The 12358-nt window shown below is 33.6% G+C and overlaps 1 protein-coding gene across 1 annotated transcript in view; it reads right to left on the bottom strand.

Annotated features, from left to right (window-relative positions):
- Nucleotides 1–3311: 3311 nt before the first annotated feature.
- The window catches only part of LOC107877272, a 33357-nt gene continuing 24310 nt past the window's right edge, over nucleotides 3312–12358 (bottom strand). Inside the window, exon 3 of the mRNA XM_047394101.1 lies at nucleotides 3312–3587. Coding sequence (XP_047250057.1) covers nucleotides 3312–3587 — 276 coding nt within the window. The remainder of the gene's footprint in view (nucleotides 3588–12358) is intronic.

The raw sequence follows: 12358 nt of genomic DNA, 5'->3' as shown, positions 1-12358 counted from the left end.
GATTCTAATTGGAGAAGTCCTAAATCGGGAGGTCGTAGAACCCCATGAGGCGCTCAATCTGAGCCAAGAAATCAAAGAAAACTTAGTGCAAGAATTGTAAATTTGGATACCCAACCTGATGGAGCTCCAAAAGTTTGAAAATCCACAACCAAAAGTTTAAATTACAACAATAATCTCCAAAAAAAAAGATCAAATCGTGGTGTTAAGAGAGAGAGGAGATGAAGATGAAATTTTTTTCTTGAAAATGAAAGGTTGAAAGAGAAAGGAGATGAGATAATTTTTGTAAAGAAAAATGAGAACATCAGCGTGGGCCCAGGAGTGTGAAATGCACTGATGCATTATTAAGTGGTTTATGTTGACAGGTCAGCAATTGAGGGGTTAATAAATTCGGTAAAAAAAGTTTAGGGAGGTAATAGGTCCCCTTTAAAGGTTAAGTGTGTAGTTGGAATTTCAACTAAAGGTTGGGGGATAAATGACTATTTTCTTTTATTAAAATAATTAGTTTTTTCCAAGAACCGTTTTTATACTGAGTTGGACAACAGATTATATATCTGTTGCATCAGATAACACATCTGTGACAACAGATATATCATCCGTTGCAACAAATAGATAACTGGTTGCATCAGATAATATATTTGTTGCAACATATAATCTATATATCTTTTTTTTAAAATTATCTTCATGGCATCCAAATTTTCTGACTTTTTAATTATATAAATTAATAAAGCAAATTTAAAGGCACAACTGTTCACCTCCATTTATTAATGACATTCTTGATTGCTGTAAAAAGTTATGACTTAATTAAATTAAGCAATATTGTGATGAATCATGACTTTTCAGCTTGTTATTATTAATAATTAGTTTTTTCCAGGATTCATTTTTACACTGAGTTGCGACAACAGATTAAATATATGTTGCATCAGATAACTCATCTTTTACAACAGATATATTATCTGATGCAACAGGTTATCTATTTGTTGCAACGGATGATATATTTGTTGCAACATATAATCTATATATCTTTTTTTAAAAAAAAATTATCTTCATGACATCCAAATTTTTTGATTTTTTAATTATATAAATTAATAAAGCAGATTTAAAAACAAGAATATTTTTGGTGAGTTTTTTACGGTTTAAATTGTGTTTATAATTTATTTTCTTATTATTTTTTGTGAAAAGAAATGACTTAACTAAATCAAGCTGGTGATTTTTTTTATTATTGTGACAAGTCATGACTTTTCAGATTATTAAATTTAAATAACCTTTTTCTCAATTTTAAAATCGAATACACCTGATTTTCAATAACCGTTTCTTTAATAACCATTTCTTTTAATTGAGTTATGGCAACAGATTGTAGATTGTATATCTGTTTCAATAGATATACCATCTGTTACAATAAATCGACCATCTGTTTAAGGAGTTTTTTTATTTCTTCTAACTGATTCATCAGTCGCAACAGATAAGGAATTTGATGCATCAACAATGTTTTTAGTTTTAGTTTGTTGAATGTGTTTAGACAAAAAGTCACAGTCATGACTATTTATTCACTTTTTTTATTAACAATCATATTATCATATAACTTAATTAATCCAATGTTGTGACTTTTTTTAAATTAAATAATCTTTCTTTTACGATTATAATATCATTTAGTTCCTTATTATTTATTAACGAACCATTTTTAGGAGAATTTCTCGTCATGACTTTTCACCACCATCTGTTGCCACAAGTGGTCAATCCCTACCTCCAACCGTCGACATATTGAGAATAGGGAATAAATAGAATGATAATTAAATATTGAATAAAAATTAAAAATCCAAAGTCGACCAAACCAAACCAAACATATACATAGATTTTTTTGAATCCCTTATAGGTAGATCGGATATAAAAAATAAAAATACATACGCTAAAAGAAAGAAAAAACATAATCTAATTATTATTATTATTATTATTATTATTATTATTATTATTATTATTATTAGTACTATTATTATTACTATTATTATTGTCAACCGGACAATTTTCATTCGACAACAGCAGGGCCCTCCTCAACCTTGCTCCAAAGTCGGCCAAATCCCTCCAGAGTTCATCAAACTGCCTTTGAAGTTCATGCAAGGACTTGATATGAATCTTCTTGTACAAATCTGGATCAACCATATTAGTATTGTAAGTGTAGTACAATGAACGAGTGAGAGGAGGTTGGGGAGTCCCATTTACAAAATGATTGAATTGGAAGGGACTTGACTTAGTCAAACAAAAAACCACGACTGTTCATATCCCTTAATTAAATAAAACTAGTGACTTTTCAAATATGTAAATTAAAAAAATGGATCTAAATACAAAATTTTATCTTTTTATTTTATTTCGAAAAGAGACAGATTGGTAATCTATTGCAAAATATATTCCACCTGTCAGATAACTTACAACATATTAACAATCTGTTGCAATAGATAGATTTATCAATTTGCTTTTCCATCAGCTGTGGCATTTGTTGCACTAGCTAGTCATCTGTTTATTCAATTTCATCGAGAGCAATAGATTTTTCTAAACACTTCTTGGACAAACTCAATTTTTGCTCTTGGATTGCTTCTCTTTTTTTCTTTGCATCCTTCAAGCTGGCATCAAAATTCAATTTGTGCTCTTGGATTGCTGGCAAAAATTGAATTTGGAGGCCAACTTGAAGGATGCAAAAAAAAAGAAGCAATCCAAGAGAAAAAATTGAGTTTGGCCAAGAAGTATTTAGAAAAATCTATTGCTCTCGATGAAATTGAATAAATAGATGACTAGCAAGTTGCAACAGATGCCACAACTAATGGAAAAACAAACTGATAAATCCATCTGTTACAACAGATTGTCAATATGTTGTAAGTTATCTGATAGGTAGAATATATTTTGCAACAGATTACCAATCTGTCTCTTCCCGAAATACAATAAAAGATAAAATATTGTATTTAGATTCATTTTTTAAATTTACATATTCGAAAAGTCACCAGTTTTATTGAATTAAGGGATATAAACAGTCGTGGATTTTTATTTGATTAAGTCAAGTCACCACTTCCAATTCAATCATTTTGTCATTATGATAGTTGAGCTCAGTATAGAGCTCTTGATCTTTTGTGAGTTTGTCAACGAGGACCACTTTCTTTCTTGGCACTTTTCTTATAATACTCCTCTTGGTCCTTCTTAGATCTACGCAAGGTCAAAGAGAAGTATGGAAGGTTCTCTTTGAGTTTTTCTAATGCAAGCGCTCTCTCAGCTAATAAATTCGATATTGTAACATATATGGATAGTGCAACACTCAATGCAAAATAGTTTTATGGTAGAAGCAAGTCTTGAGAAGACATAATCAGTAATCTCTCGATATCATCTTTCGTTTTGTCAAGCAGTTCTGTTGATATCTTATCCTCTATGGGAGAAGATTGATCAACAGAAAAACCAGGTGATTGAGATCGTTTAATCTGTTGACTAACTCGAGCAAAGACGTCTTCTGGATTATCAAACTTCACACGGTAGTCTAGTGGTTCAATAACATCAGATGTCTTATTTTCGGTATTAGCTAATGATGGGGAGATTCTGCCTTTCTTACCATCCTAAAAAGAAAAAGCACGCAAAATTAGATGAAGTATCTCTACATAACGACACAAAATGAACTAAATCTATCATTCAACTTTTCCTTCCTATTCCTCCCTTTTTAATCTTCTTACCTTTTTCAGATCTGAATTTATTTTTTGGATACTTGATAATTCCTTGGAAATTGCTTTCTTTCTCCTTTTAGCCTTAATGTTTAATGGAGTGAATGAAACTGAAATCCTCTTTGATCGAATGACACTTTTAGATATCAATTCCTTTACATCAGTAGTTAATGCATTAACAGTATTAATCACTCCATCATATTTTGCCTTGCACTCATCACATTTGCATTCACAAAATAAGCAAGGAGGGGAAAGATTGATCATTCTTCCCTCATATAGAGGATAACATCCATCATGCAAAAGTCTACACCGTCGCCAGAAATGCTTGCTACAACAAAAGTCTGTTGAAGGCATGACAAATAAACATGAGCAATATTTGACATTAAATCTTAACAGAGTATCAGAACCATATTCATGGTCCCTCAGCCTTATCACTTCAGACCTACCAAACTTAACTGTGAAATTGCAGATATCTTATTTGAATGGTCTATGACTAATCGGTAAAAATAACATTCACAAAATCAGTTTACTCTATATGTGTTTCCACGATAATATTATCAGTAATACATACCTCCCATATATGAAGTAGTTTCATCTGCATACAGCTTATTCCTCCGAACCTATCTTTATTGCAGCCTCTTGTGATGGTCTGACAAAAGTTGATCAACTTTCAGTTCCTTATATATCTACAAAGAAGAAAAAAAATTAATGTTACAAAAAGAACATTATCCATCTGTTGTAACAGATGTAGAGTCTGTTACATCAGATGTGGAGTCTATTGCGGCAAATGTAGAGTCTGATGCAACAGATGTGGAGTCTGTTGGAATACATCAAACCAGCCTTATTGGTGGTTTGATTTGTTCCAACAGTTGCTCTGTCAGTTGCAACATCAACAACAACATAGACTACAAACAACAAATATAAAACATCAATAACAAAGAAAACAACAACAATCATTCCAACAACATCATCAACAATAAAGAAGCATACATCCTATGTTTCAACATCATCAACAACCAGGGGCGGACCCATATAGAATCCTCCGGGTGCGCGAGCATAGACTGAACTCGTATCGAACTTTATATATGTATATGGAAATTAAGAAAACGTATATAATCTAATCAGTGAGCACCCATAGTAAGAGTTGTTTGGTTAGCCTAGTGGTTGTTTATGGGTCCTTAAGGCTATTTATTCTTTTGGTCTTGAGTTCAATTCCCACTCAGCACATATTTTTTTAATTTTGGTAACCAACTCTTCTCTCCTTATTCACTTTAAACTTTCTTTTATTTTTTTCTCCCTTACTCCTTGTGTTGATTGTTCGGACTCCGTTATTTTTAATCTAGGAAGCACCCACCATCTAAAAATCCTGGATCTGCCACTGTCAACAACACCACACCACAAATTCCAATAATGCCAACCCCACCAACAACATCAATAATAGCATCAACAACAAAGAAACAAATAAAATACATAGAAAAAATGATACTGCCAACAAGACTTTTAAACTTCTCCCACAGATGACTTTTTTTTCGTATCTTGTAATAAAAATTCTTGGTTTGTTTATTCAATAATTAAAAGTTCCTTAAAAGTTTTAAATAAATATGATATGGGTAAATGATAACTAAATAAAAAAAGATGTAAATAACTTGCAAAGAAGAAGATGAGAATGAAAGAGCAATAGTGAATCATACCTTAATGTCAAAAGGGGAGCAAAACAACAATTTCAGTTGAGGAATCTAAGATATGGATCAGTTTAGATCTGAAAGAAAATTTATGAGAAAGAAAAGAGAAAAAAAAAGCTATGATAACCCTAAAGAGGATAGAAAGAAAAAGATAAGAGACGAATAAAATAAATTTAGGACTGAAGGAGAGATGAGATAATTCTAATTTCTAGATGTACTACCTTTAATATTAAATGACTAAATAAAGTGTATTTATTCAAATTTATATTTTCAAAGCATAATTAATAAGACTAATTTGGTAAAATAAACCCCTAATTAATATTTCTTAATGGGTGTGCCAAGTCAAAAGGGGCCAACTAATATAATATGAAACAGAAGAAGTATTAGGGGTTTCAATATTCATTAATTAATATTCATTAATAATTTGAGGGGTACGAGGAAGAAAACGGATGCATTGAAAAGACAAGACAAGACTACTCCATGAGATTTTTGAGTTATCCAAGAAACATTTTTTACCGCCTTTAGTAGTACTACTTTATCTACTCGGACAGAAGCTTGCTTTAAAATTAAAAAAAAAAATTTCAAACAAATATGTCGTCTGTTGCAAAAGATATAAATATCTGTTTGAAAAATCCCAACAGCTCAGTCATCTATGACAACAGATGAAAATGTCCATTTGATAACTAAATCAGAAATGTCATTTGTTACAACAGATATCAATATCTTTTTGAAAATTTTTAATAGCTCAGTCATCCGTCACAACAGATGCAAATATCTATTTGATAATTAAATCAGATATGTCATCTGTTGTAACAGATATTATTATCTGTTTGAAATTCTCCAGCAGCTCAGTCGTTTGTTGTAACAGATTTTATTGCAATTGATTTAGGTGGAACTAGAGATGAATGAATGAGATCACAGGGTCAACAACAAATCCAATTGAGTCTTTGCAATTGCATGGTGTTGGTATTGCGTTTATCTTGACTCGAGTCGTCGATCAATCACTCTGAGTTGAAATGAGTTCTCATCAACTTAATGTTAAGATTAATAATAGTACCTATATCGATCTAGGTGGAATGAGGGATGAATGAATGAGCTCACAAGGTCAACTACAAATTCAATTGAGTCATTGTATTTGCATAGTATTATTATTGCGTTCATCCCGACCCGAGTCGTCGATCAATCACTCTGAGTTGAAATGAGTTCTCATTAACTTAATGTCAAGATTAATAATAGTACCTACATCGATCTAGGTGGAAATAGGGATGAATGAATGAGCTCATAGGGTCAACTACAACTTCAATTTAGTCTTTTGGCAATTATATGATGAGACAGTGTTGCATTCCTCCTGACCAGAGTCGTCGATCTATTACTCTAAGCCGAACTGATTATTACTACCTCATATGTTTAACTAATACCTTAATTGGATAATCTAGGACTAGGGGTGAGTTCTCATAGGGTCAACTACAACTTCAATTGAGTCTTTTGGCAATTACATGATGAGACGGTATTGCGTTCCTCTCGACCAGAGTCGTCGATTGATCACTCTGAGCCGAATTGATTCTTACTACCTCGTATGTTCAACTAATACCTTAATTGATTAATCTAGGACTAGGGGCCAATTCTCATAATGTCAACTACAATAGATGACAATGCCTATTTGATAATTTACAATAGATGGATAATCTATTGCGACATATGACTTAATCCATTTGATAATTTACAACAAATGGGTAATCTGTCACAACAGATGACTTAAGCTGTTTGATAGTTTACAATAAATTCATGATATGTTGCAACAAATAAAGTAATTTTTTTGATAGTTTACAACAGATGTGTAATATGTTGCAACAGATTACCTAATCTATTTGATTTAATCCAACAAAAAAGGCATCTATTACAACAGGTTGAACATTTATTTATATATAATTTCAATTGAGTTCATATGTTAGACTAATACCTTAATTGAATATGAGTTCTCATAGGGTCAACTACAACTTCAATTGAGTCTTTTGGCAATTGCATGATGAGACGATATTGCGTTTCTCCTGACCAAAGTTGTCGATCGATCACTCTGAGCCGAATCGATTCTTACTACCTCATATGTTAGACTAATACCTTAATTGATTAATCTAGGACTAGGGTACTAATACCTTAATTGAATAATCTAGGACTAGGGGTGAGTTCTCATAGGGTCAACTACAACTTTAATTGAATCTTTTGGCAATTGCATGATGAGACGGTACTGCATTCCTCCCGACCAGATTCATTGATTAATAAGTCTGAGCCGAACCGATTCTTACTACCTCATATGTTCAACTAATACCTTAATTGATTAATCTAGGACAAGGTACTAATACCATAATTGAATAATCTGGAACTAGGGGTGAGTTCTCATAGGGTCAACTACAACAGATGGCAGTGCCTATTTGATAATTTACAATATATGGGTAATCTATTGCGGCATATGACAATCTATTTGATAATTTACAATAGATGGGTAATCTATCACAACAGATGACTTAATCTGTTTGATAATTTACAACAGATTCATAATCTGTTGTTATCTAATCTGATTGATAATTTACAACAGATGCAAAATCTGATGCAACATGTTGAACATTTATTTTTATACAATTTCAATTGAGTTCATATGTTAGACTAATAATACCTAAATTGATTAATCTAGGACCAGGGGTGAGTTCATAGGGTCAACTAGAGTACTCGATCAACTATAACTTCAATTATTTTTATACAATTTCAATTGAGTTCATATGTTAGACTAAATAGTACTTTTTTTGCAATTGTATGATGAGATGGTTAAAAATTATGTATATCTTTTATGATTTTTAAAAATAATTAAGATCAACTCGGACCAAATTAACATTTTCAAAACTTGTCATTCTTTTCCAAAATATAAATCAACCTATACAAAATGTGTCATCATTTCAAATCTCGAGTTCTCGCTCTTTATCTCTCATTCTTACTTAATAATACAATACAAACAATAATTACTCAATAAATTTGCTCAACCCTCCACAACAGATCACTTTTCTTCTTATTTTTAACCACATAGGTGTTATTTTCAACTTCATTCTTGCTTGTATCTATCATTTTCTTTGTCTTCGTAGGCAACAGAGTTCGAAAAGAGTTCTGTATTTGTTATTTTTTCTAAAAAATAAGGGCTTTTAAGTTAATGATGAAAAATAAAACTTTTAGTTGTATTATCTTCGAGAATGGGTTAACAATTTTGAGTTTTGATGGTAAAATCATAGGAAGAACTCGAGAAATTCCTAATTTCTGTCATAGTGTTCCGTTGACTATCATGGTATTATTGGATGGTGTTTGTGGTGTTGATGGTGGTGGTGGTATTTGTGGTCGTCGTGGTGGCACTGGTTGGTGGTGTTTGTGGTGGCTGTCGGTGGTGTCGGTATTTGTGGTGTTTGTGGTGGTGGTGGCTGTTGGTGTGACGGTATTTGTAGTGTTTGTAATGTATTTTTAAAAATTTATGCATACATTAATTGTAATATAATTTTTATTTTTCTGTTGTTTGTAGGTAAAATATGTCTCCTAAAAGAAAAAAAAGTGAAAGTCAACGTCTGACCATCCCAAAAAAGGCTATAGTACAAAGGGATTCGGAGGAGCTTCCTGAACAAACTCAGTCAGTATGAAAACAACGTTGAGGGAGGTGGATAAGGGTCTGTAGATGGTGATGAAAAAAATAAAAATAAGAAAAAGGAGGAATTAAATAGTGAGAAAGAGAAAGAGGAAGATCATCAACATGATGATAATGGATCACCAATGGGGCATGAATTAATATCGACATCCCAGCATGATCCTGTCAAAACTTTTAGTGTTGACAGGTTTCAAGTTACGATGCCGATAAATGACCCAGAAGCAAAATAACTAACTGGTCAAATTGTAATTAAATATCAGATGGAGAAAATTTTTGAACATTTTATGAAAATTATGAAGAACGAAAACATAGGCAGACTTTTTAAGAAGAGCTGTTTTGGACACTTTCTTGAGCTGCCTGAGGACCCCTCTTCTCGTATCCATTTCCCTATGACGATGGTATATGGTCTTCTCAAATGCAGGATCAAATACGTGGGGGATGATAAAGATCCGAAGGAGGGGGGCAAAAAGAAGATGGATGAAATCTGCATCAACTACTGTGGTATGCCTACTTGTTTTGGCTTGCAAGAGTTTGCCATAGTGACGGGCTTGAGATGCCATCATCCAGAAGAACCACCACCCCGCAAAAGATCCAAGGCAAGAAAACGCAAGGAAAAAATAGATGGGTTGTTTGACATTGCTAGACGTGGATACAAAGCATTGGATTTGTTGACAGATCTTAAGGATAAAACCATACCAAAGTAGTATAGGGAGCAATGTGCTTAGTTTGGTTTGCCCATTCGGTTATATTGACAAGAGACGTCAACAAGGTCATGGAAGATGATTTGTTGGCGCGTGCTGAGATTTTGATAAATTCAACAATTATCCCTGGGGATATGATAGTTTCTACTTGACTGTCCAATATTTACTGACAAAGCTATCCTCAGGGACGACCACATTATACGGCTTTCTTGGGCTTTCATGGTAAAACTAATCACTAAGTTTACTCATCCATTAATTTATATTGAATATAGTTATTATGACTTTTTTTGCTTGCTTCCTGTTTACATTTTTAAGCTTAGGCATTTGAAGCCATTCCTCCCCTTCAAAAGTAGTTAATGAATTATCCAGATGAGGTTTCTCATCTAAGGATGTTTAGGTGGTTGGCTGCAAAGAGCAACACCAATATTAAGGAGGCTGCTCTCTTTAACCCTCTGGATGATGCAATACGTCTTCTTCAAGTAAAATAATTTTACTTAAAGAAAGATATTGAACAAATGTTATATCTTGTGCAACAAATGTTATATCTAATACACCAGATGGGACATCTGTTGCGACTGTGTACGATTGATATTTTGCATCAGATTACCCATTTGTTGCTTTGGTTCTCTAAATCTGACTCCTAACAGATTAACCATCTACTGCAAATTGTGCAATAAATATGTAATCTGTAATATATTATTTATCTGTTGTGATATACAGATCATCTGTTGCATAATAGATTACCCTTTTTGTGCAACTGTTGTAATAGATGACTGATATTTTGTATCAGATTATCTATGTGTTGCTCTATTTCTCTGAACCATACTCAAAGGTATTTTAACCATATACTACAGACTATGCAACAGATGGGTCTTTTTTTTTTTAAAATATAACCCAACTATGAAAATTATTATATTATATGATTTAAATGCATCTGTCTTTTTTTTTTATAGGTTGTGCATCCATGGATCGTGCCTACTGAGGAGGAGTACGTGATGACTTTTTATATTACTCTAGATCATGTTGATACTATAGCAGACCCAATGGTGGAGTTAATAAAGAAGGAATTGTATGGAGCAACAACCATAAGAAGAGCAGTTAGGCAAGGTCAGCCTAATATTGAGGCTCTTCATGGTCAACCTACTAAGGCAGATTGGGTGCTTATTCTGGTGGAGTTGTTGGTGTTGGTGACAGGCATGCTGATAATACTGCCACTAGTGATGATGAGCATATTGATGCTTAAGAAAGAATAAATATGTTTGAAAACACCCCTTTTCACCCTTACACAGGTCCCTCTCACCCCTCTTCACCCTCGTGTTCTCGTTGCGAATGCGCAGAGTGCAAGGAAAGACAGGATAAACTCTTTGAAAAAGTAGAGGCTATCTCTAAAGCTATTGAGGAATTCAAATCCAAGAGGTGTGTCATACCATCCAAAAAGGTGAGGGAGATACACACTCTTACAATGTTGGTTAAGAGAAAAGAAAGAGCAATTAGAGACATACTCTCTGGTCAAAAATCAAAAGAAATTGCAATTCCTCCCTCTTCAAAAGCTTTTGAAGTTCAGGGTCCGGTTAAGAAGGTGGACATATACGCAAAACTTAATGCTGAAGAGAAGAGGGATCTACGACAGACCAAGAATGCTAAGCCAGGCACACCAGATTACCCTAGGCCTTCCTTTTCCCCCAAGACTTCCAGACTATAACTGCTATGCGTATGCCGTATGAGGACAAGACAAGTTTACTTTTCCTAAGCTAGCCCTTTTAATGTACCCCATGAAGAAGAAGCTAAGCAACAGATTTCATATCTGTTGCAATAACTGGGTATACTGGTGCAACTGGTAGTGGTTCTATTATAACTTATTATCCATCTATTGTATAAGTTGTGTTGGATTATTGATTCAGAGAACTCTGTGCAACAGATGGACCAACCCTTGCATCTTTACAATTACTAACCTATTTAAAAATTGACTTTTTATATCACAATATGTTGACATAATTCTCTGCCTCATGAGGAAAAGACAATTAACGTACCTCGAAGCTTATGACGTTGCTGATAGGATAATGAACCTCGACTTTTATAAGAAGCTCAAGGATAGGTACGATCAACTCAATGGGGAGGCGTTAGCCCTTGGCATGGGACTTGATTTCCTAGTTTCTACGTTGGTCTTGGATGAAGAGAAAATGACAAAATATGTTACAGGAGAGAGGACAAATCCACACGGCAAGAACTGGACTGAGGCAAAGAGGATTCTTGCAGTCATTAGCGTGAACGACATGCATTATCGGGCTATTGAGATACTACTCGAGGAGGGAAAGATCAATGTTCATGACTCTAAAGTACCTCTCATCGACGATTTAGATCTTTTTCTCCTCGTGGAGCCAATGATGGTAGTGTTGCCCATCTTGTTAAGGAAGATTAAACTGATGAATTTGCCAAAGAAAGTGTTGATGAAGAAATTATGGGATTTTGAAGGCCGAAACAAGGGAATGATCCTTCTAAAAGATGATGTCGCTAAAGCGAGCAGCTCGCACGCTCTTACACACATCGAATGTTTGCTGACTGGCACAGAAATGATTGATCCAATGACTTTTCTGTGCGACAATGTTGTGG

Source organism: Capsicum annuum, chromosome 7, assembly GCF_002878395.1.
Source record: "Capsicum annuum cultivar UCD-10X-F1 chromosome 7, UCD10Xv1.1, whole genome shotgun sequence".
NCBI classification, from domain to species: domain Eukaryota; kingdom Viridiplantae; phylum Streptophyta; class Magnoliopsida; order Solanales; family Solanaceae; genus Capsicum; species Capsicum annuum.
The sequence above is the reverse complement of the archived record's forward strand: the minus strand, read 5'-3'. Positions and strand labels throughout refer to the sequence as shown.